At 34.1% G+C, this 25,511-nt stretch overlaps 1 protein-coding gene across 1 annotated transcript in view; it reads right to left on the bottom strand.

The window, feature by feature from the left end:
• The window catches only part of LOC149805881 (sodium-independent sulfate anion transporter-like), a 141,519-nt gene that overhangs the window by 51,787 nt on the left and 64,221 nt on the right, over window positions 1-25,511 (bottom strand). The window contains exons 8-11 of the mRNA XM_089950622.1: window positions 18,054-18,108; window positions 15,283-15,379; window positions 14,790-14,968; window positions 8,391-8,463 (exon numbers count right to left, since the gene is read on the bottom strand). Of these exons, the coding sequence (XP_089806748.1) occupies window positions 8,391-8,463; window positions 14,790-14,968; window positions 15,283-15,379; window positions 18,054-18,108 (404 nt within the window). The remainder of the gene's footprint in view (window positions 1-8,390; window positions 8,464-14,789; window positions 14,969-15,282; window positions 15,380-18,053; window positions 18,109-25,511) is intronic.

The raw sequence follows: 25,511 nt of genomic DNA, 5'->3' as shown, positions 1-25,511 counted from the left end.
GAGACTTAAATCTCATTTCAACCCTTACTATTGTGTGCATGAAATAGCAGACACAAAATCACAATTCCTGGTTCATATCTTCATTTTCATCAGCTAATCTAATCATAGTGATCATAAATCCTATTTTTACTTTATTTTTCTGGCCAACAGTTCATCACTCAGTCTGACAAATGCTTGAATTTAGTGCAAATGATATAGTTGACAATCCTAATTAATGAACAAAACTCTCTTGTGCAGGAAAAGACTATTAACGTGTAGACTTTGATTAGTAACCCACATTACTGTGAAGTTTGCCATAGAAACAGAGGTGAACATCATCCTGATAAACAGCTCTGTATCAAGACATTTTTGAAAAGTTTTATGTACTTTTTTTTTAAATTTTAGCAAAAAGCAACCTTTTTTGATGGTAAATCAGCACTATTTTTTAAGGTGTAAATTTGGTCAAGTTCTCTTGAATGGTTTCTGATAAATCGTTATAAGCAGCTTCTGTTTCTAGTAATGACAATAATAATAATAAATAATGTGGACTTAGTACAGCACCTAATCTTGAGAAACTCTAAGCTCTTTACAATATTAGATGACACATAAAAACATATACAATGACAAAATTAATAAAAAATCCCACCACAAAACAAAAACATGATAACAATAGTTATGACAGAATGTCATTAACTACTCTCAGAATGGCAGTTTCAGTACCATGACAAGAGCAATGTGCAGACTGTACATTGCTAAAAAGACTTTGAATTCAGATGAGATACAATTTGGGATAGAACAACGTTTTCTAAGATTTATTTTAAATGAATGAGAGGTTTGAAACATGGCAGAAGCTCATTAAATCATTAGGGACAAGTGTCAGTTTCTTCAACAGAGAAAGAAGTATTGACAATATCGGTTAGTGAAGGCAATACTGAATCTAAGTGCTCAAGCAGCAGTAATGGTGGAATTGGATCGAGTTCACATGAATTTGGGGCACTCTTCATTAAAACTTTATGATGATGATAAGTTAATTGAAATTGTGATGTCTAGCTTATCTCTAATAGACTTAACTTTGTCAATAAAGAATTTTGAGAAAGATCTGGAAGGTCAACCAGAGGCAAGTTTGTTGGAAGTGGTGTACATTTATTCCTTGACATTAGCTTCTTCATAATCTCAAAGAGCTCTTTGCAGCTGGAATTTTCAGCATCATGCACTTGAAGAGCAAATTGGCATTATTTGTTAACCCTGGTAGTGCTGTGTTGTTTTGCTTGACCTTAAAACCAGTGCTGATTTGTTTCTAAGAGCCCCTTCTGTGTATGCTGAATTGTTTCAGAACAATACATACTTTTTGGGCCAAATCCACATAACAGCTTCAGAACTGTTATTTATAATCTGATTGCTGTAGGGATGCATATATGCATGCAAACTGCTAACATGAAAATGGTCAGTAAAACTGATGTGTGTTAATGGTTACCATAGCAACCAAAGAGAGAAAAGGGGTGGAAAAGTAATTTTTGACAAAAAATCAAATATAATTTATACTTTTCCATCAAATATAGTTATTCTGAATGTGTACATGGACAGTTCATTTCTTTCTACATATCACAGATCCTCAGTGCATTATTTAGACCTATGCTAGATAATTAAAACTTTACTTTCAAACATGTCTCTACATTTCAGTACATTACAATATTTAGATGATGCAATATTTATCAAGTGTTATTATACAAAAATGGTCTCCATATAAAAATATAATTCTATTAATTTATTTATAGTTCATTTATAAGAGCCAATGCTAATCATATTGAAAATGATACACAATTATAGATTTACTTTAGTTGCCAGAGCAACCCAAAAATTATGTTAGTGTTAGAAATGTTTAATAGACTTTAAAATAATAATGTTGGCAGAATCTTTTATCCAACTAAATACAGTATTCATTTTTCAAAGAACTCAATGCTGTCAAGCTGTCTTAATTATGTGTGTGTGTGTGTGATTTGGATTTTTAACGTAGCTTTAACAATTTTTCAGTCATATTGCTATGATGTCTGCAGTGTAGCAGTTTATAGTGATGTCTAGCACTGGGGCATCATGCCACAGACATGTAGCATGATGTTCCATCCAGTCACATTATCCTGACTGAAGGCCAACCAGTCCTAACACTAACCTCTTAATGCTGAGCGCAAAGCGAGGCAGCTGTTAGTACCTTTTTTGTAAGTCTTTGGTATGACTCGGCCAGGGATCGAACCCATGACCTTCCACATCTGAGGCGGATGTTCTAATCACTAGGCCACTGGAGCATTGTCTTAATTATGATGATAAAATACTAATTATCATAATGTAGAGAAAAAGGGTGGAAAAGTAGAACAATTATAGCTCTCATGTTTTAGTGTACAATGAATACTATTTATGCAGTGTAGTCAAACTAAAGGAAAACTAGTTTTCTCATTTGAAAATTGTTGAAAGGCAGATGTCTCACAGATGTTTATGTAAACCTATCTTTAAGCAATAGATATTGCTTGCAAGAATAAATTTGATGAATACAACTCTATGCATGTGACAGATGTAAAATCCCTCTGCAGGTTTGCCATCGACTAGAGTGGGCTCTGATTTTTTCGTCACATCAAGTAAAATGAAACATAAATTTTTCTTTTAAAATAAAAAATACTGTTGAAAAAGTTTTAGGGTTATTTCTAGACTTATACTACATAAAACTGTATTTCTGCCAGCTTCATTACTAAATCTTATGTATGTCTTAACTTTCCTTTACTACCTATTAACATGCAAACTGAATGCATATCAATAGTATCAGATAAATTATGTCTTTGATTTCTTTAATAGCTTTTATAATTAATGCCTTCTTTAATATAAGACAGCACATATAGTTTTTACAAAACTTTCTTTACAACTCAAGTTGTTTTAAAATCTTATTTTTAATACATATTCTGATGTTCAGCTAGTTTGAGCACAACTGTCAATGGCCTAACAAAATGACATATTTAATTCTGTAACAATCCAGTGTCTACATCTGAATGATTTTAATGAAGGGCAATATAATGACAGCCATTTTTTTGAGTCTTCTCTCTACACAATAGAGTAGTGTACTATTTTTTGGTTATATATGGTATGAAACATCTGCTGAGAAGTGCCACTGTGTTACCAGGCCAAGTGAGCTCTTTGATCTTTACTGCCCAGTGTGGCAGAAATAAACAACAGTATGAACACTGAGATGCGATTTTGCAACGATGGATGGGAGTTCTTGTGTCCTGTACATATGTATGATAGTGACATTGGTTGTCACATATTCTTTTTAGTGTAGCTGTAGATTTGAGAGGCCTGAAAGTCATTATTACCAAAAATGAACAATTATTTCTCACTGATTATAAATTACTGAGTAAGAGTTGTGAGGTTTTAAATGATAATTATTAATTGCAACATACCACAAATATTTGAAATAAAATAGATTTTTCAGCAACAATGTTAACATTGTTAAACAGTTGTGTGAAAAAAAAAAGAACAAGCTTTATATGTTCACTGGCCTACCTCTGAAACTAACTCTGTAAAAAAGGAAACAAAATGAAACTGATGATGAAAAAAAAAAAACAGAAAGATTTCCACCTGATTGAAAGTTCAGCAGTTGAACAAAGGTCATGAAAGTTAGTTCCCCAAGTCACATACATTTCACATTGCTCTCATAGGAGTGGGTTAATTAAGAAATGGATCTCTTTCTCTCTTTCTTCCATTTCCTTTTCAACTTGATTGCTGAGAGAGAGAGAGAGACAGAGACAGAGACAGAGAGAGAGATAGAAGCAAAAGCAAAATGAACTTATAGTACAAGAAGAGTATTGTCCTTTTTATTGAACAAAAACAAAAAAAATTTGTTTTAAAAAAGTCAGATAGGCAAGGAAAGGAATACCTCAGTGTCAATATATGACACCCCCAAAAAATGAATGGTTGGTCCCTTTCAAGCTAGTAGTTTTCACTCTTGATACAATGTATCCCCCAATATAAGATAAAGTTCTGTACATGACAGATTCATAGATAAATTTGGCCACTAGTTTAAGCTCGATTTAGTGGAACCTGAAGTAGTACTGAATGGGATGGCCATGTCATAGCACTTGCATATCAACACGTGATAGTGTCAGAGCACTTTCATATCAACATGTGGTGTATTCCTGTGGAAAATTAATTCTCAAATTTGGAAAACTGTGCATATTGCTATTTATACCTCTACACTTCCACACAAAGCCCTAATTAACTTTATTTTAATTCAGACTGTAACATACATATATATATATATGGTAATCAGTGGCTACTGGCTATGAGACTAGAACTACTTAAAAGCCACCATATTGTTTACATCAAAGTCCACTGATGACAACAGACTTTCCTGGGCAAATAAGTCTATTTTGTTTCACTGATGTTCTGTTATAGTGATGCAGATGCATGATCTTTGAGACTATTACATATGCTATTTCCCTGCTATTAAAACATCAGGCGATGAGCCCAAGTGTGCGGATCCAACACCCACTGGTTACTCCATCAAGTCATTCCCCCGTAACTCTCGCGGAGGTGGAATTGCTGTCATCACAAAGAACTCCATGATCAAATGTCTTAACCACACTACAACATTCAATTTTGATCACACATCGTTTGAACTAGTCCAAACCACACTCACACTGGAGCAAAGGTCAGTACATTTTTTTCTGCCTATACCGACCTCCTCCTAGTAGAAAAAACAAGCTGGCTGAATCTCTCTTTCTGGAGCAGTTTCCAAATCTCCTGGAAAATGGAAATGCGATAAGTGGCAACCTGATTATTCTTGGAGATTTCAACTTTCACTTTGACTGTCCCAGAAACCCAAACACATCAAAACTCATAGATTCCATTAATGTTTTCAACCTCAAACAGTCAGTCAACCAACCCACCCATAAACATGGTCACATTTTAGACTGGATTCTTCACAGACCTGATGATAACATTCTACGGTCCTCCCTGGTATCCCATGACCTTGCATCAGATCACCTCTGCATTATATGCCATCTTTACTTATCAGTCCCTAACCCTCCACCTTTATCTGCTACTAAGAGAAACCTCTGTATGATAAATAGAACCAAACTAATGCATGACATCCAAGCAAACCTAACAACTTGCTTACCTTCTACAGCAGAACAACTCGATAGCTGCCTGCGTTCATTGCTTGACAAACATGCCCCAGCTACCAAGTGCAGAGTATCAATTCAAAAGTGTTCTCCATGGTATAGCAGTGTTAGTGACCAGCTTCGCACTGCTAAAAGAGACCGCGGTAAAGCTGAGAGGCTTTGGCTTTCCACCAGACTCACTATTCATAAGCAAATCTATGAAGCCGCTAAGAAGAATGTCACGAATATAGTCCATGCAGCGAAATCAGCCCACTACACTACTAAGATCATGGAAAGTTCCAGCTGCAAAGAGCTCTTCGAGATTACTAACAAACTAATGTCAAGGAAAAATTCTACACCACTTCCAACTACCTTCTCTCCAGTTGACCTTCCGGACATGTTTGCAAATTTCTTCTGTGACAAAGTACAAACCATTAGAGATAAGCTTGACACCACAATTTCAACTGACTCATCATCACCATACAGTTGGCATACAGAATTTGAGTGGCAACCATTAGCAGCATTTGAACCTGTCTCTATGGATTTCGCATGTACTATCCTGATGAAGAGTGCACCAAAGTCATGTGAACTTGATTCAATTCGAGCATCACCGCTGCTTGAGTGCTTAGATCCAGTATTGCCTTCACTAACTGATGTTCTGAATACCTCTCTCTCATCCGGGGAATTCCCATCGTTTTTCAAAACTGCCATTGTAAAGCCTCTGCTACTAGACCACAACGATTTAAAGAACTACCGCCCAGTTTCTAATCTCCCATTCATATAAAAAATCTTAGAAAAGGTTGTTCTATCCCAGCTTGTATCTCATCTGAATTCAAACAGTCTTTTTAGCAATGTACAATCTGCATATCGCCCTTGCCACAGTACTGAAACTACTTTTCTAAAAGTAGTTAATGACATTCTCTCTGCGTTGGATAGAGGAAAGATTACAGTCCTCACCCTCCTTGATTTGTCTGCAGCATTTGACACAATAGACCATTATATATTACTTCACCGTCTCCAGCATGTATTTGGCATTCATGATACAGCCTTACTGTGGTTCAAGTCCTACTTGGTCAACAGGACACAAATTGTATCTGCAAATGGAATACACTCCAGCCCAGTTGATCTATGTTGTGGTGTTCCACAGGGGTCTGTTCTTGGACCTGTTCTCTTCATTCTATACACTCAGTCGCTCTCAAGTGTCATAGATCATCGTCTAGTGTCTCACCAGTTGTACGCTGATCACACCCAAATATACAAATCTAGCCACCCAACTGAAGTTGATGCTACCATCCAAGGTGTAGAGAGGTGCATTTCTGATGTGAAATCATGGATGACATGTAACAAACTGCAGATGAATGACGATAAAATTGAGGCCATTCTGATCACAACACAAAGACTTTCTCATTAACATCCTTTACCTCAAACAATAAAAATCAGCAGCACCAACATTAAATTCACACAATCAGTACGAAACCTAGGTGTTACTCTGGACAGTACTCTCACATTGCACCAACATGTCATGAACATATGCAAGGCTGCATATCTTGAGCTGAGATGCATCAGCTCAATTCACAAATATTTTTCAGTTGATGCCACTAAAACACTTGTGTGTTCATTAGTACTTTCAAGACTGGACTATTGTAATTCAATTCTGTCTGGTTCATCTCAATATCTGCTCCAGAAACTTCAAAAAAGTTCAAAACACAGCTGCTCAGATCATACTTAGAGTACCACGATCAGAGCACACCTCCCCGCTGTTCTGTACCCTACACTGGCTATCCATTTGATCCAGAATCAAATACAAATATTTTTCTTTGTGCTATGTTTCACTGTCAGACTCTAGTCCAACATACCTATCCAACCTCACCCATGTGTACACACCAGCAAGATACTTATGCTCCTCTTCTGACAATCATATACTCATTATTCCCACTATGAAAACAAAGTCACATGGACAGCGTTCTTTTGCATAACAGGGCCCAGCAATGTGGAATGAATTGCCCACTAAACTTAAACACAAAGACACAGCGATCCCATTCAAGAGTGCTATCAGAACTCACTTATTTCAAATGCAAGAACAAACTTAAAGACCTAATAATGTTTCCTACCTTAAATATTCTCAGCATGTTTTTTTTATGTTTTCTAATTTCATGGTGTTTGCTTTTGTAATCATATCATTATATGTTTTTTATCTTATAGGTGTTGTCTAATGTCGTAAAGTGCTTAGAGCTTCTAAAGATTAGGCGCTATACAAAGTCCTCATTATTATTATTATTAGTAGTAGTAGTAGTAGTAGTAGTACATGACCAATGATTGACCTAGATTGAACATCCTTAGATGTCAATATCCGTTGCCATAAAAATATGATATACGCACACAGAGCTAGGTGATGTTGGACCATAAATATATGGTTCCCACACATAAAGCCAGGTGACGTCATCCATAAATATATGGCTTCCACTCTCCTTAAGAGGGCCTCAAGGAAGAATAGTCCTTGACTAATGAGTCACCCTCTATAAATAAATCATCACTATTATTATTATTATTAAATCTGAATTGGCTTCATGTTCAGCAGCGTTTTGTAAAATTAGGTCAAATTTTGTAACACAGTTTTTTAAATGAATTTCAAAGGTTTTCTAATTAGATAAAGTCAACCATATTTTACGACAGGTGAACATCATGTGTACAAATCTAAAGGTCCTTCATGCCAGAGTGGTTTCTGTCATAATTGGTCAAATCTCCTCGGTGGTTTATGAGAAGAAGTTTAAAGGTGTCTCTTTTTTTAGTAATGGTAGCCATAATGGATGGCAGATCTCTTTCTGCAAAATTTTCTCCAATTCTGTTGAGCAGTTTTTGAGAATTTTAATACTTTTTTTAAAGCATTTTAGTCTCATAAGCCATATTTTAAGTCTGGCTGACATCATTTGTATAATATTTAAAACCTTTTCTGCCAGGGTACTTTCTGTCAAAGTCTAATGAACGGGTTTTGAAAAGTCCTTTAAATGTTTTTCAGTTTTTAGCAATGATGGCCATATTTTAATGGTAGGTCAGCATCATCATTTGTACAACTCTGAAAGACCTTAATGCCAGGATGCTCTACCAAGTTTGGATGAAATTGGACAAGGTATTTTTTAGAAGTTTAAAATAGCAAATGTTGATCAATGCTGGATGATGCAAAGTCTGACACAAGGCCATACCAAAAGCTTACATGGCCTTACAGGCAGGTAAGCTAAAAATGAACTACAAGACTGAAGTAATTCTACTTACCAAAAGCTTTACCAATGGCAATTGCCTCAACAGTGCCAATTAGTGGTACAATAATAAGACCAAGTCCAATATCCTGTAAAAAGAAAAAAGTTCCAAATATCTTCATCAATTTTTATAAGGCAAATTGCTTGTAACTTGTCTCATGTTGTAATATTCAACATCAATCTTTGCAACACAAACTGCTTGCAACTTATGTCAGATTGTATTGTTCAAAGACTTTAAATTCATACATTTCTAGTCCAGTAAGCAACAGTCGGAGAGTCTGTGTGAAATGTGTCTGAAAAGATTTTACTACAATAAAATTGTGTGTAAATTTGCTATGGCTTATGTACAAGTGTTACATATTTACATATGATTTCAAAGATGCGATTTTATCAAATGTGAAAATTACGAAATAAAGATCAAGCATTGTATATGACTGGTGATTATATAAGGTGTTCCTCTGACTGATTTAATTAACAAGTATTGAAATAAATAATGGTAATAAAGTAATTATCTATTTATGTCTACATCTTGCTTTATTTATTATAATAAACTGCAAACAAATTCACAGATAAAGTTTTACAATTATGCAAGTAATACTTTTCTTGAAGCTATCTGCAAACTATATTCATGCTATGAACCTGTTCCATCTTTATACAATGCATGGGGAAAAGTGATATCTTGTTTCATCTTTATGCAATGCATGGGGAAAAGTGACATCTTGTTTCATCTTTATACAACGCATGGGGAAAAGTGATATTTATTTTGTTTCATCTTTACACAATGCATGGAGAAAAGCAATATTTATCTTGTTTCATCTTTATACAACACATGAGGAAAATTAATATTTATCTTGTTTCATCTTTATACAAGGCATGGAGAAAAGTGATATTTATCTTGTTTTGTCTTTATACAACACATGAGGAAAATTAATATTTATCTTGTTTCATCTTTATACAACACATGGGGAAAATTAATATTTATCTTGTTTCATCTTTATACAATGCATGGGGAAAAGTGATATTTATTTTGTTTCATCTTTATACAATGCATGGGGAAAAGCGATATTTACCCTGTTTCATCTTCATACAACACATGGGGAAAAGTGATATTTATCTTGTTTTGTCTTTATACAACACATGGGGAAAATTAATATTTATCTTGTTTCATCTTTATACAACACATGGGGAAATTAATATTTATCTTGTTTCATCTTTACACAATGCATGGGGAAAAGTGATATTTATCTTGTTTCATCATTATACAATGCATGGGGAAAAGCAATATTTATCTTGTTTCATCTTTATACAACACATGGGAAAAATTAATATTTATCTTGTTTCATCATTATACAATGCATGGGGAAAAGCGATATTTATCTTGAGCATGAGATGTTTCTTCTTGAGGCCTGCACGAATCACCAGCCATAATGCTATGCATGATTTAACATTCTAACTTCCTCACATGTGTGTGTAGCCAATGGTTGGGGAGGATGCCTGCATACTGAAGTACTAGGTCAACAGATTGCAATTGGTGTAATCAAGCCAAATTGTTTAAATATTTCATGTTATAATTAAAATAATGACTTGAAAAGAGATACCTATATTAAAAGAAAGTACCTGTTTTGAATGTTGAAATTTTTTGGTTCATAATCGCTATGTGCTTTTTTGTTGTTGTTGTTGTTGTAGGGTTTAACGCCATTTTTCAGCACTAGATAGGCTATACATGGCGGCCAATATAACTGGTGGAGGAAGAACCCTGGAAAACCAAGGGAAGATCCACTGACCCACGAGAAGCTACTGGCGGGCTTTCCCACGTACCCATGCTAGCCGAGTCTTGGACTCGAACCCACGCAGACAGAGGTGAGATGGCAGTGATCCGGAACAGTGAGCGCTTTAGACCACTCAGCCACTCGGGGTCCCTCGCTATGTGCAAGTATGGGGATTTTTTGAAATTACAACAAAAACAATTATTTATCTACTGAAAAGGATACATTTCTTTGCATGCAAGTTATTAAAGTAGAATTTATTGACTGGAATAGATACATTTCTTTGCACACAAATTACTAAGGCAGAATTTATTGACTGAAAAAGATACATTTCTTTGCACACAAGTTATTAAGGTAGAATTTATCTACTGAAATAGATACAACCCTTGAACACCAGTTATTAAGGTAGAAATATAATGAAATTATTTACATCCACAAACTGCTCATACTGAAATGAGTTGAGGATATGACACATGACGACAGCATATAAATTAGGTGAAAAAGTGGGGGAATCAATTCCTTTTGTCTTTATGGCCATAAATGTACCATGGTCCTCCTCATCATCAGAGTTTACAAGCAGTTCAATCAGATTTTTGTCATGGATGAGACTTTTATGACATTTTACCTATTTCTCGCATCAAAAGTTTTAAAAAATTCACAGTGATATTTTGAATGATACTATTTACAAGCAAACAAAATTCAATGGTCAACATGCATGAAATAAATCAACAGCATTTAAAAAAATGCAAATGTGAATAACATTATTTGGAATGTTAGACAAGTAAACAGATGTTCTGAATGTCAACCAGATAAACAGATGTTCTGAATGTCACACAGGTAAACAGATGTTCTGAATGTCACCCAGATAAACAGATGCTCTGAATGTCAACCAGATAAACAGATGTTCTGAATGTCAACCAGTTAAACAGATGTTCTGAATGTCACCCAGGTAAACAGATGTTCTGAATGTCACACAGGTAAACAGATGTTCTAAATGTCACCCAGATAAACAGATGTTCTGAATGTCAACTAGGTAAACAGATGTTCTGAATGTCAACCAGGTAAACAGATGTTCTGAATGTCAACCAGATAAACAGATGTTCTGGTGTCAAAGAGTTAAACAGATGTTCTGAATGTCACCCAGGTAAACATATGTTCTGAATATCACTCAGGTAAACAGATGTTCTGAATGTCATCCAGGTAAACAGATGTTCTGAATGTCAACCAGGTAAACAGATTTTCTGAATGTCACCCAAGCAAACAGATGTTCTGAATGTCACCCAGGTAAACAGATGTATTGAATGTTGCCCTGGTAAACAGATGTAGGTCAGAATAGTTTTTTGAATCTCACAGGTACACATTATCTAATGAGTCATTTTATTCTGAAAATAAATTGTTGAAGTAATGTAATTTATTAATTTCTTCAATCTGATTGCAAAGTAACAGATATATGTGTCAACATTTGAAGCAGGTCTGAAATCTATGCTGACCCTAGACCAGTTATGTAGTCATAAATTTGCTTAGTTTAACATCATGCTTTATAACAATACATATTAAATTTATTAGCAAGGTTCTGTAATTAATTGTTTTCAATCACTATCATTAAGGTTTAAAAAAAAGTATTTTTTCACTTTGTTTATATAATGTACCTTTAAGCAGGTATAAATTTTTATGAGTAAATTTCTCACCATAAAATATCTGATTGCATAGGTCCAGATCCTACATTCTTGAAACTGAGTTTGCACCTCAAGCTAAGCTCAAAATATTAAAAAAATAAAATCAAACCTGTAGGAAAGGTAATATTAAAATGCCCCTGTAAGTTGTATCATGTAGCTCTGTGATTGAAGTTACAGCATGTTTAAACTTGTTGGCATAAAGGTTTTACACAAAACTGTACAATTCAGAACAGAAGGAATTATGATGAAGTTTGGTTTGATGTTGAATTGGTACAGAAATGCATGTGTTATAATAAAAAAGACAAGTTCTTTTCCTTAATCCTGACATGGATTTTATAACTCTATGAGAATTCTAAAGGAACCGTTGACAGTCAGGCTTCATTAAGAAACTAGTTTCTACTCATTTTTACCCATTCTGGTTTGATAACTGTTGGATTGATTGTATGTAACACCCACATAAATATGAACAGAGTAAACCAGATCACTGTACAGTGTACTGGCACATAAGGGTCAACACGGTTTTTCTCTTAAAATACATGTGATACTCCAAAGCAGGACAATCCTCCTGGTATTAGACATCCATTTGGTCTCTCCAATTAATGTTTGAAAACTCAAATTTCAGTACTCAAAAAGTCTGATAGCACAAAGCCCAGGGTCCTTTTAATTTCAGATCTGACCCATCCTGTATTCTAAGTGAGGTACTGATTGGGCTTGTAGAAAAATAATTTAAAAAACAACGAATTTGCATGATAAAACAGTGATTGCACTGATGAAATGTTGAAATGTATTTTCAAGATAATGAAATACCTGCCATAAGTGGAGGTCTAATTTTCAATATACTGTAACATGGCGTGACATGCTAAAAACATGATTTTATACTTCCAAACCCTATGACAAGTTCATGTTTGAAAAATCTTCAAAGATAGGAAGAAACCACCCCCACCACTTTAGTATATGGCTGTTACATGTAGCATATATAAATGGTAAACAATCATGACTGAAGCTGATGTAAAACAATCCCTTGAGCAGTTAGAATAGTGGCAATTAAAAGGCAAAGAGGTCAGGTATAAACCACCATTTCACATATTACTTAACTGGCTGACAAAAGCTAGTGAGATGTGTTTGAAGACTGCAGTGGGTGAGCCAATTGTGCTAATCTGCATAGGTAAGGTCACAAAGTGGAACAACCCAATATAGGTAAATGAAAGTGATACTAGATGCATATAGAACAAAATTTATTACATATCCTTGTCATAAATGAGAATGTTTAAGACATGGGTATTAAAGATTACTGACAAGTTTGTGAACAGTGGCAACTTTTCTTTGAAGTCAGATTTTACTCCATATATAAAATGCAAAGCATAATTATTTCAAGAATTGGAATAGTGTTCAAGCATGATTCAATTTTTAAAGGCAATTTAGGAAGCAATTTGCTATTAGCTTAGCAAGCAAAGCTCAGCAAAAATAAATTTAAGAATTCCAATAGTTTTACTTTGTGAAGCACACCTGCATACTGCAAACAACATATTGACATACGTCATTCCTATGTGTGCGATGTCTGCTGAAATAGGAGCACCAACTGAATGTAACATACTTGATGCACTGAACTGAACATTCAGATTACTTCTCTTTTTTATTATTCATTATCTTAATCTTGTTAAAATACTAACTATTAATTCACCTATGCTTTTCAGGATGATTTTAGCCATGAAATAGATTGATTGAAAGAAAATAATAAGCACATGCTCATGATTGCACAGTGATAAAGTGTTACCACCCACACTGGACAGTGGTGTTTATTACCACTCTTTAACCTGTAAAGCTCCCATTAAACGTCAAAATCGTATCTCCTCACCCTTCAACCAATCAAATGGTCATTTCCCGATGTGATGTATATTCATTTTTCAATAATGGCAAGCATATCTAGTGATCAGACAAAAGTCTTAATGCCATATTTAAGTCTCGGACAATCTTCACATCAAACTTGATCAAAGCAACATCCCATGTAAAGAGATGATATTAATTCTCAAGGGCCATAAATCTAACTTAAGCTGATAAAACAAGAAACATAAAAAGAAACATCTAGGTCAGTGAGACAATGTACACACCAAATTGCATCAGAATATGATGAATGGTTTCCGAGTTAACACAGTATATAGAAGACCTGCTGTAGTGGAGATTTAAATAAAGGGCAATAACTCAAGCAAAATTTGATGTGAAAAGATGAAATCTTTAAAAAGCATTTATGTGTAATAAACTATGTACATAATAAATCACATCTATTGTGTTCATGTATTTCAGAGATCCGATTGTTCTAAGAAGTGTGAATGAACAGAGACAGATGTATGGAAACGAATATGTGATTATCAGTCTTGTATCTCAATAAGTAGTCTTGTATCTCAATAAGTAATTTCCATGTTATACATTCTCAAAATGGCAATACTATTAAAATATCAGTATGATTCCCCCACCATATTATATAATGGAAGGGGAAATAACACAGAAATAAAAACTTAAACATTACGTGTTTTACTGTCATTGGGTAGTTAATACTTGAATTAAGCTCTTGATTTAAATATTTATTTGGTTTTAATAACAAAGTATATTTAAATATAAATCTGCAAATATTTGTCCTTTTACATACTGACAGATTAGCAGGAGTTAATCCTCCTGATTTGGAATGTGTTCTGCTAAACAAATTTTTCTTGAGCCATCACATGGATACTTCAATTTAGAATTTGAAATGAAACAGCATAGGCCCTGACATACAGGTGTATTGCAACATGATGATTGTACATTAAACACTGATGAAACAGCAGAGATTCTGACCTGCCAGTGTATTACATGATGGCAGTACATTATGTACTGGTCAACAATGTGTGAAATTGCTAATAGCATGTGTACTATGTATACATGTCATCCTGTTGTAAAAAGATCAGCCTGACTACAAAAAAGTAGATCTACATTACCTACACTTAAAATTTCGGTTCCACTTCTTGTTATATTTCCACTCTGTAGAGTGAAGGCTGGAACGTTAAAGGGAGGTAATCCTCCTGTAATGTTACCAGTGATTGAAATTTTGTTGTCCAGGTTATATGAAATGAGGGTGGCAGCAATTCCAGAACAAGCGATCACCACAATTGCATTAGATCCTTAAAACATACAGAGCAAAAAACAAAATGATTTAAGAGAATAAAAGATCAAATCAAGTATGAGAACATTTATTCTGCTGTCTTTAAATTCGTGCATGCATGTAATTAATTATTTTATGGGATGTACAAATTATTACAGGTAAGAATAGTAGTTGCTATTTTCCTTCAAATGAAAATTTGTGAAAAAATTTCTCTGTTGGAACAATATGAGACAATATAACATAGTATAAATCAAATCAGATTCATTTTAACCATGTCTTAAAAATATTTTTATTTAGTTCAGAGATAATAATAAAAAAACAGCCAGTGTTTACCTATTCCAACTAGCCAGATTATTTTTCTTCCTACTCTCTTAGCCAGTGGTATGGGCAGGTCCTCTGGTCGGTCCTTCCAGTCAATGGATCGCATTTTCTGATAAAAAAGAATATTAAAATAAAGACAATTTTAACTTGTTTCCTATCTTAAGGCTACCATAAACTGACAAGGAAAATATTCTACAGAAATTGCACTTTTGGGTATGGGCAGTTTGAAAAGTATAGCTGACAAACACAACTTAATGCAAAATCAAATATGAATCAGTAAACAAAACAAGTCATGGTAATCTGATTTGTCTGCACAATGATGTATCCCATGTAATGGATCTACATCTAAAGTAACATGAGGGGGAAAGAAAAAAAAATACAAGAAACGCAACTTAAAAAAAAGTGCTGAAGCAGGACAGATAAATGGACAAAGAAATAAACTAAAGGATGGATGGATCAGTGGATCAATAGACATAATGGTCCAGAGATTGGATTCAACTCCCACTGCATATTGGTCCATAGATGAGACCCATCTCCCACTGCATAATGGTGCAGCGATCAGACCCATTTCCCATTGCATAATGGTCCAGAAAATCATATCCATCTACCACTGCATAATGGTTATGATATTAAATCCATCTCTCATTGCATAATGGTTTAGATATTAGATCCATCTCTCATTACATAATGGTTTAGATATTAGATCCATCTCCCATTGCATAATGGTTATGATATTAGATCCATCTCACATTGCATATTGGTCCATAGATGAGACCCATCTCCCACTGCATAATGGTCCAGCGATCAGACCCATTTCCGATTGCATAATGGTCCAGAAAATCATATCCATCTCCCACTGCATAATGGTTATGATATTAAATCCATCTCTCATTGCATAATGGTTTAGATATTAGATCCATCTCTCATTACATAATGGTTTAGATATTAGATCCATCTCTCATTACATAATGGTTTAGATATTAGATCCATCTCTCACTGCATAATGGTTTAGATATTAGATCCATCTCTCATACATAATGGTTTAGCTATTTGATTCATATTCTGCTGCATAATGATTCAGAGATTGGATTCATCTCTCATTGCATAATGGTTTACATATTAGATACATCTCCCACTGCATAATGGTTTATATAATAGATCCACCTCTCACTGCATAATGGTTTGGATATTAGATCCATATTCCGCTGCATAATGGTTCAGAGATTGGATTCTTCTCCCATTGCACAGTGGTTTAAATATTAGATCCATCTCTCATTGCATAATGGTTTAAATATTAGATCCATCTCTCATTGCATAATGGTTTAGATATTAGATCCATCTCCCACTGCATAATGGTTTAGATATTAGATCCATCTCTCATTGCATAATGGTTTTGATATTAGATCCATCTCCCAGTGCATAATGGAATAGATATTTGATCCATCTCCCACTGCATAATGGTTTAGATATTAGATCCATCTCTCATTACATAATGGTTTAGATATTAGATCCATCTCTCACTACATAATGGTTTAGATATTAGATCCATCTCCCATTGCATAATGGTTTAGATATTAGATCCATCTCTCACTGCATAATGGTTTAGATATTAGATCCATCTTCCATTGCATAATGGTTTAGATATTAGATCCATCTCTCACTGCATAATGGAATATATATTAGATCCATTTCTCATTGCATAATGGTTTAGATATTAGATCCATCTCTCATTGCATAATGGAATAGATATTAGATCCATTTCTCATTGCATAATGGTTTAGATATTAGATCCATCTCTCATTGCATAATGATTTAGCTATTAGATCCATATTCCACTGCATAATGGTTCAGAGATTGGATTCATCTCCCATTGCATAATGATTTAAATATTAGATCCATCTCTCATTGCATAATGGTTTAGATATTAGATCCATCTCTCATTGCATAATGATTTAGCTATTAGATCCATATTCCACTGCATAATGATTCAGAGATTGGATTCATCTCCCATTGCACAATGGTTTAGATATTAAATCCATCTCTCATTACATAATGGTTTATATATTAGATCCATATTCCACTGCATAATGGTTCAGGCATTGGATTCATCTCCCATTGCATAATGGTTTAGATATTAGATCCATCTCCCATTGTATAATGGTTTAGATATTAGATCCATCTCTCATTACATAATGGTTAAGATATTAGATTCACCTCCCACTGCATAATGGTTTAAATATTAGATCCATCTCTCATTGCATAATGGTTTAGATATTAGATCCATCTCTCACTGCATAATGATTTAGCTATTAGATCCAACTTTTGCTTCATAATGGTTCAGAGATGAGATTCATCTCCCATTGTATAATGGTTTATATACTAAATCCATCTCCCACTGCATAATGGTTTAGATATTACCGGTAGATCCATCTCTCATTGCATAATGGTTTGGATATTAGATCCATCTCCCATTGCATAATGGTTTAGATATTGGATCCATCTCTCATTGCATAATGGTTTAGATATTAGATCCATCTCTCATTACATAATGGTTAAGATATTAGATCCATCTTCCATTGCATAAAATGGTTTAGATATTAGATCCATCTCTCACTACATACTGATCAAGAAGATCAGAGTCTAGGCTATTTTAAGTTTATGTATACTTTATGTGATTAGTGTAGAGACTGACCAGCCATTTCATGTAATGGCCGATCTGATATAGGCCCTATTTGCAAATATAGTACACTTGTAAATATGTTGATAAGTAAGTACAAACCTACCCTCAGTAAGAAGAGTAGAACTAGAGAGCAAAGCCCCATCGTCAGATCCCATACTCTGCAAATACAAATTAATATTGACTCAGAATATAATTCATCAAGTTATAAGTGAAAATATTTAAGTTTATTTCATAAGTAGGGGTAATCTCCAAGCACATAGTGATGATTGTAGGCATCATAAATTATATGAATGAATGGATGAATTAGACAGACCTGACAGTGCTAACATGTGAATAACCGGAAGTACCAGTTACACATCACAAATGCACTACCCTCTAGGAGAAAATGGTGAACCTCCTGTATCAAATTCAGAAATTAAATGCTGGTTTCACTTGAAAGGGAGGAAAAAATGTGCTGAAATTGTACAGATGTAATAAAAAATGTGAAATCTGCTGCCTGAAAAAATTCTATAAGTAAGCTGAAACTTACCTTTAACACAATCAAGTTCATAAACTTTGAAAACTGAATTTCAAATAAGAAATAAATTAATAGGGTTAAGAGGTCTGACAAGAAACTGGGAATAAAGTTTGAGTAAACCAAGTGTTTTGAGCCACCAGAGAAAAAAAAGAGTTCTGATCAGTTTTGTTTAAGTTATGGATTATTACTTATCAGAATCAGGACAACATCAGAAACACATATGGGCCTGAGATTGCTCACCTGGCCGATATCATCCTAATACAACTTGAAAGAGATGGCCATGGAATATGGATCATTAGGATGCTTTCTCTCTCTCTCTCTCTCTCTCTCTATATATATATATATGAAAGCACCTCATACCAGGGTATTTTTTTCAAATTTTATGCAATCATGTTCATCAAGTTTTGAGAAGGTATCACTTTAAGGAATTTCTATTTTTAGCAATGGTGGACATATTTGATGGCAGATCAGCATCAGCTGTACAAATCCGAAAGCCCCATTTACCAAACTGCTTTATGTCAAATTGGTTAATGTTCTGTTCTTTCTTAGCCATATTTTATAGTAGATCGACAACATCTGTATAATATGAAAGCATTTCATGTCAGGATGCTTTGTACAAAATATGGATGAAACTGGTCCAACAGTTTTTAGAAGAAGTTTAAATTAGCAAATCCTGACAGATGGTGGATGTAATGAAATGATGTGCAGTTAGTTTAATGCTTGTATGACATCTCCAAATAAATACAGTTTTGAATTCCGTCTGTATGTTTATTATGCCTTTTTGTTTGTCTTGGTTCTAGCATGATTCATACTGAATGCATTAATTGATTCTATAACAATTCATACTGAATGCATTAATTGGTTCTAGCATGATTCACACAGAATGCATTAATTGGTTCTAGTATGATTCATACTGAATGTATTAACTGGTTCTACAATGATTCATATTGAATGCATTAAATTGGTTCTAGTATGATTCATATTGAATGCATTAATTAGTTCTAGTACAATTTTTCATATAGAATTTGTTCTAGTATGATTTATACTGAATGCATTAATTGGTTCTAGTATTATTCACATAGAATGCATTAATTGGTTCTGGTATGATTCATATAGAATGCATTAAATTGGTTCTAGCATGATTTATACTGAATGCATTAATTAGTTCTAGTACAATTCATATAGAATTGGTTCTAGTATGATTTATACTGAATGTATTAATTGGTCCTAGCATGATTCATAATGAATGCATTAGTTAGTTCTAGTATAATTCATATTAAATACATCAATTGGTTCTAGTATGATTCATACTGAATGCATTAATTGGTTCTATTATGATTCATATTGACCTTATTAATGTATGTAGCCTTACTAACTGTAATTAACTGACCATTTAAAAGAAACTGGTCATCAATCAATACAGTACATGAACACTTCCAAGCTTACTGTGCACATTTGATCTACTGTGTTGGGTAAATCTTGTTGATGGCCGTATACTCCAATTGTAGAGGTATAATTCTTTTCTTTTTTCTTTTATGGATGTTTGGTAGGAAGCATGTAAGCATTCTAATGGTTGATTTTTAGAGACTCTTATTTCAGACAAATTTAACACTGGAGGATGCTGTTTTGATTAGATAGCACTTACTGTATTAGCAACAATTATATGTATTCCCTGTCACACTGTACCCGTGAGTTTCATTGGTGTTCAACTGTAGCCACACTGAGTGTTTGCCAGTGCTGAGACCATAAGAAATTGTGCCCACAAGTAGTATCAATTTCTACAACCTATCATTTGAATAGGGAATGCTAGCTTGAATAATTATTTAAGGATTCATCTGAAAACTTCATCTTACTGAGTAATATTCACCTTATTGTGTAAAATAACCCATTTTCACAAAGAAAGTATATAATTTTACTTAAGTCATCCATTTGCTTTTAAGATGGAGACACTTTCATCATTAAATATAATGTATTCTGTTCATATTCAGCCAATATGGTTTGTATTATGAATAAAGAGCATGTCAGAGAAGTCATGCTGTTGTAGATCTGTATATTTTTCTTTTTCTTTGTTTTCCTTTTCTTCGCAAATAAATTTGCTTGTTTGACAGTGGGATTTTGTTCCTTCATTAATTTATCCCCATTTGATCCATAGATGTGACAATAATACGTCATGCCTTATGAACAGGTGAGCTAATAGCCACCAATGGTGGTATGGCCATATTGCAAAGCTTTGTGTTTTCTCTAAATGGTGTCGTAATTGATGAGTGTAGTACTTCATGAAGCATCTACTTACAAAGTCACATGACTGCAGACAAAGGATTTTAGTAAAGACTTTATTTAGAGAAGGTAACTCAATTAGTTACAGAACTAATCTACCTCGAGGCCTTCTATCTGTTATGTACAATATATACAGTATATACAACATGATGTGAAGAGTCTGGCTTGACACTAAATAATTAAGTAATTTTAAAATTTAAATTATCAAGCCTGGAACAAATGCACAGGCATATGTGAAAACATAAACATATATAAAACATAAAATATCATCCAGCATTGAAAAATTCAACTCTGATTATGATGCAAAATTACAGAAAAGCAGGCAGTATTTTTTGTACTAGAACTGTTCAATTTTCTAAAGATTTCATCCATTTAAGACACTGATTATGAAAAGATGAAATGCTAGGAGCCTGCCTTATGTCACTGGGAATGTTGTTCCATACCAGTGGACCAGTATATTGAAAACCTTTTTTTTAAAACAATTCCATCTTTGGCCTTGGTATAATTTAATTTTTTCTTCTTATGGACCTTAAATTTGGAGTGCCATCAGCATCTCTTTGGTGAAAGATATTGCTTAGATAGACAGGAATGTCTTTTCTGGATACTATACATCAATTTGGCCTTTCTAAGAAATATTCTTTCATGTATTGTTAAAATCTTTATATTATTCATTGTATCCTGAAAATTGTCTATACCTTGATCCAGAATTAAATGGCAAGCCCTCTTTTGGAGCCTTAAAAGTGTTGTTATGTTTGAATTAGGGGTGTTATCCCAAATTACACTACCGTAGTCCAGATATGGCTGAATGTAACTTTTATAAAAGATGACCCTATACTGAAGAGGAATGTATGTTTTGATTTTCCTCAGTAGCCAAAGATAAGAATTAACCTTTTTTGAAATATGTTTAATGTGAATAGACCAAGAAAGATTGTTATCTAAGAATACACCAAGAATTCTACCTTGAGAGGTCATATTAAGGCTCACATTGTCAAACAGAACCTGGAGTTTGTCACTATCTAGCTTGCTCGTTTATGTTGCGTTGTAACTAGTAGGGCATTCATTTTTTCTGTATTTATGATCATACTGTTTTTATTGCACCATACTTGAAGTCTGTTGAGAGCATCTTGTAAGTTATTTTCAAGTACCACTTTGGATTTACCCATCTCAGACAGTGTAGTATCATCTGCATAGAGGTCAGTGTTAGAAACTGAAGTTCCAATCTTATTTAAGAGGCAAAGGGTTGATAAATTGAATGAATAACAGGGGTCCAAGGATAGAGCCCTCTGGTACTCCACAACTAATATTTTCACTTTCAGAAAGTTGACCATTTAAAGATACTTTTTGCACTCTATCGGTTAAGTAAGAAGTAAACCAGTTTAGAGAGTTTTCACTGCATTGATAGATTTTTAGTTTTTCAAGCAAAATTTCATGGTCTACAAGATCAAAAGCTTTACAAAAATCAACCATAATAGTGCCTACCATTTCTCCTTGATCTAATGCTTTCAGCCATTTATCAATCAAAGATATGTGCAGTTTCACAGGAGTGATTCTGATGAAAGCCAGACTGATTATCATGAATAAGATCATAAGTGTTCAAATAGTTGAGAAAAGAATCATGTACATGTTTTTCTAGTAATTTGGAGAGACAGAGATGGGTCTGTAGTTATTTACATCATCTTTTGTTTCTACTTTATGCAATGGTATAACCTTGGCAGTTTTCCATGTTTGTGGAAATTTATTAGACCTAGTACTTTCATTGCAAATGAAAGCTATACTCTCTATAATCGCAGGCGCAGCTACCTTTAGTAGACTTGGTCCAATTGTATCAAGTCCTGTAGCTTTACAATCATCTATTTTTTATATATATTTCAACACAAATTCTGGACTTATTTCAGGAATTTCAAACTTTATATTGTTTGATAGTTTTTTTAGCACAAAAATGTTTGAGTTCCAGATCATCAGATGAAGTTCTAGGTTCTTTAAGTTTTTCAGCAATTTGAATAAAAAAGTTGTTAAAAATATTTGATATGTCAGTTGGATTGTCAGTATAAATGCCCTCATGACTGAGTGATAAAATCTCAGTTTTACTCTTCCATTTACCTGCACCAAACCCTGTAAACACTTTCCAGATAGCTTTCGGGTTATTTTGGTTTTCATCTAGTACTTTTTTGTAGTGCACTTGTTTGGCTTGATGTATCATTTTATTAACTTTATTCCTCCAAAGTCTATATTCAGTTTGATTTCCTACTGATTTTAGTTGGTCTCTTTGCTATATTGTTTCTAAAATTTCTGGGGAGATCCAGCCTGGCTGGTGGTCTTTCTTTATCCTGTGTGTTTTTAAAGGAGCATGTTTGTTCACTATACTGATGAACAGATCTGCCCAAGTATCTAAAACATCATCAAGTTCTTCAAAGATTTGGACTGTATTCCATGGGATCTGTTGCAGATCTTCTAGGAATTTATCAGTATCAAAGTTTTGAAAAGATCTATAAGTAATGGATTTATGGATATTATTTTTTGCTGATTTGCCATTGAATTTACGTGTTAGAAAAATTGCAAAGTGGTCACTTATACCAATCTTTGGAACCATTACTTCCAAAACATTTTCTTTTGTATTGGTATAACTATGATCTATAAGTGTTTTAGAGGTAGATGTTACTCTGGTGGGTTCATTTGCTAGTTGCTCCATACCTAATGAAGCAATAAAATTCATCCAATTCCCTTTTATCTGATCATTGAGAAGGTCTCTATTTATATCGCTTAGAATGTAAAATTCTTTCTCTTCATTTGAAATTTTATCTACTTGAAGTTCAAAATATTCAAACCAATCAGTATGTGATGATGGGGGGTCCGTACACAAAACCTATTAAATAGGGCTTAGCTTTTTCTGGAGTGATCTGTAGCCGAATGGATTCTATTTCCTGTATTTCTAGGTCTTCCCATCTTTTAGAAATAGTACCAGTTCTAACATTTCCTATCCTTTCAATAAGGTTTGTCACAGAAATTGATATACAATAAATTTTCACCCTTATTTTCTGTCAACATTGTTTCTGAGAGTCCAAATAAATGGATATTATTATTTGGAGAGGTTAGCAGTAACTTCACTTAATCAATCTTTCCACGAAAACCCTGAATATTTAAATGACCTAAGTGTAAACCTTTGCTAGAAACTCCTAAATTCTTGAGATTAATATCAATGCTATTAGAGGCAGTCAAGGAGACATTAAAAGTATTAAAACTATGTTCACAGTGATTATCATTACAACTATCATTAGTGTTGAGAAACTGAGCTAAACATAATGATTAATACAGGTCACTGGAGCGTGAAATATAGGTCACAGGGATCTAGTTTTGACTGAAGGCTGATGTACTCCTCATAATGCACTTTTATACAAAGTTACATAACTCTGCCAGCAAGTGTCACAGAAAATGAGCTAAACTCAAACCCTAACATGGAGAAACTGAGCTTATGCAAAGGCAAGCAGAATTTACTGAATCATGACATATGCAGACCTGCCAACCCTGACGAGTCCGTCTCAGTAATGAAATTTATTTTTTTCGGTAAGAATGACCAGTTTTCAGCAAGGTGTAACAAAATATCAATAACTGCTATTGTAAAGCTAGAAAACGTAATTAAAGGTTTGATGCATCGACAATAAACATTATGTTTAACTTAAAGGTTTGTAAGTATGCGTAGACTTTATTTACCACTAGTACAGTTGCACAAACTCTAGTTCCAAACCCTATGCAACTCAATGGCTTGTTGATATCTCTCAACTTGTAATAGGGGCCCCGAGTGGCCAATTGGTCTAAAGCGCTCTCCATCATGGATCACTACCATCTCACCTCTGTCTGCATGGGTTTGAGTCTCGGGCTCGGAAAATATAGATACGTGAGAAAGTTTGCTGGTAGCTTCTTGTGGGTCGGTGGTTCTTTCCGGGGTTTTCCCCGGGTTCTTCCTCCACCATTAATACTGGCCGCCATGTATAGCCTATCTTGTGCTGAAAAATGGCGTTAAACCCTATAACAACAAGAACAACAACAATTTGTAATAATTCTTAGAAATACTTTTCCATTAAACATGACGACGGCAATCATATCTCCTACCATGAGACATACTCAAATTGGCAATTGATGTCCAGTAAACATAATTGTCTTTTCCAGGTTTTATTCACAAGAATCTGAATACTCCTTTTTATTCTTCTGTGCTGATTATTAACATTTTTCAAGAAGCTTATTTTCCCTTTTGTCTTAAACATGCATTGCTTTCTGGATGTCATTTTTAAAAATTCTATATTAAACAGTTTGATCATGTAGACACTTTGCATGAACAAATAGGTGCAGTTTAAAGCATCTGGGATGCTGCTGTAAAGTTAGTCTGGTTCCCTGAGTAATTTCACTAATTCTAAGATGAAACCCCAATCCAAATGAAACATGGATGAATCAATTATCCTGATTTTTTGGCAACGATCATTTTTCTGTAGTTTTTGCTAGTATGCTGTAAGTCTGTATTTTAAGGGTAATTTTCATAAGACTTATGGCAAAATCGTAAGAGTTGGCATGTCTGCATATGGAGCATTTATGACCCAGCTTTATCTCTGGCTATAATACTCCTCATAAAACATTTACATGCAAAGTCTTTTTTATATTTTTACAGCAGAGCAACACTGAAGGTTATGTCATGCCTATGAAAGTAAAGTATCTTTCCATTGGACTGTACACCATGGTAACCAGTCTGGGCTGATCATATGATGGAAACTGAACCAT

This window comes from Sinohyriopsis cumingii, chromosome 2 (assembly GCF_028554795.1).
Source record: "Sinohyriopsis cumingii isolate HCF-2022 chromosome 2, ASM2855479v2, whole genome shotgun sequence".
Taxonomy (NCBI): Eukaryota; Metazoa; Mollusca; class Bivalvia; order Unionida; family Unionidae; genus Sinohyriopsis; species Sinohyriopsis cumingii.
The sequence above is the reverse complement of the archived record's forward strand: the minus strand, read 5'-3'. Positions and strand labels throughout refer to the sequence as shown.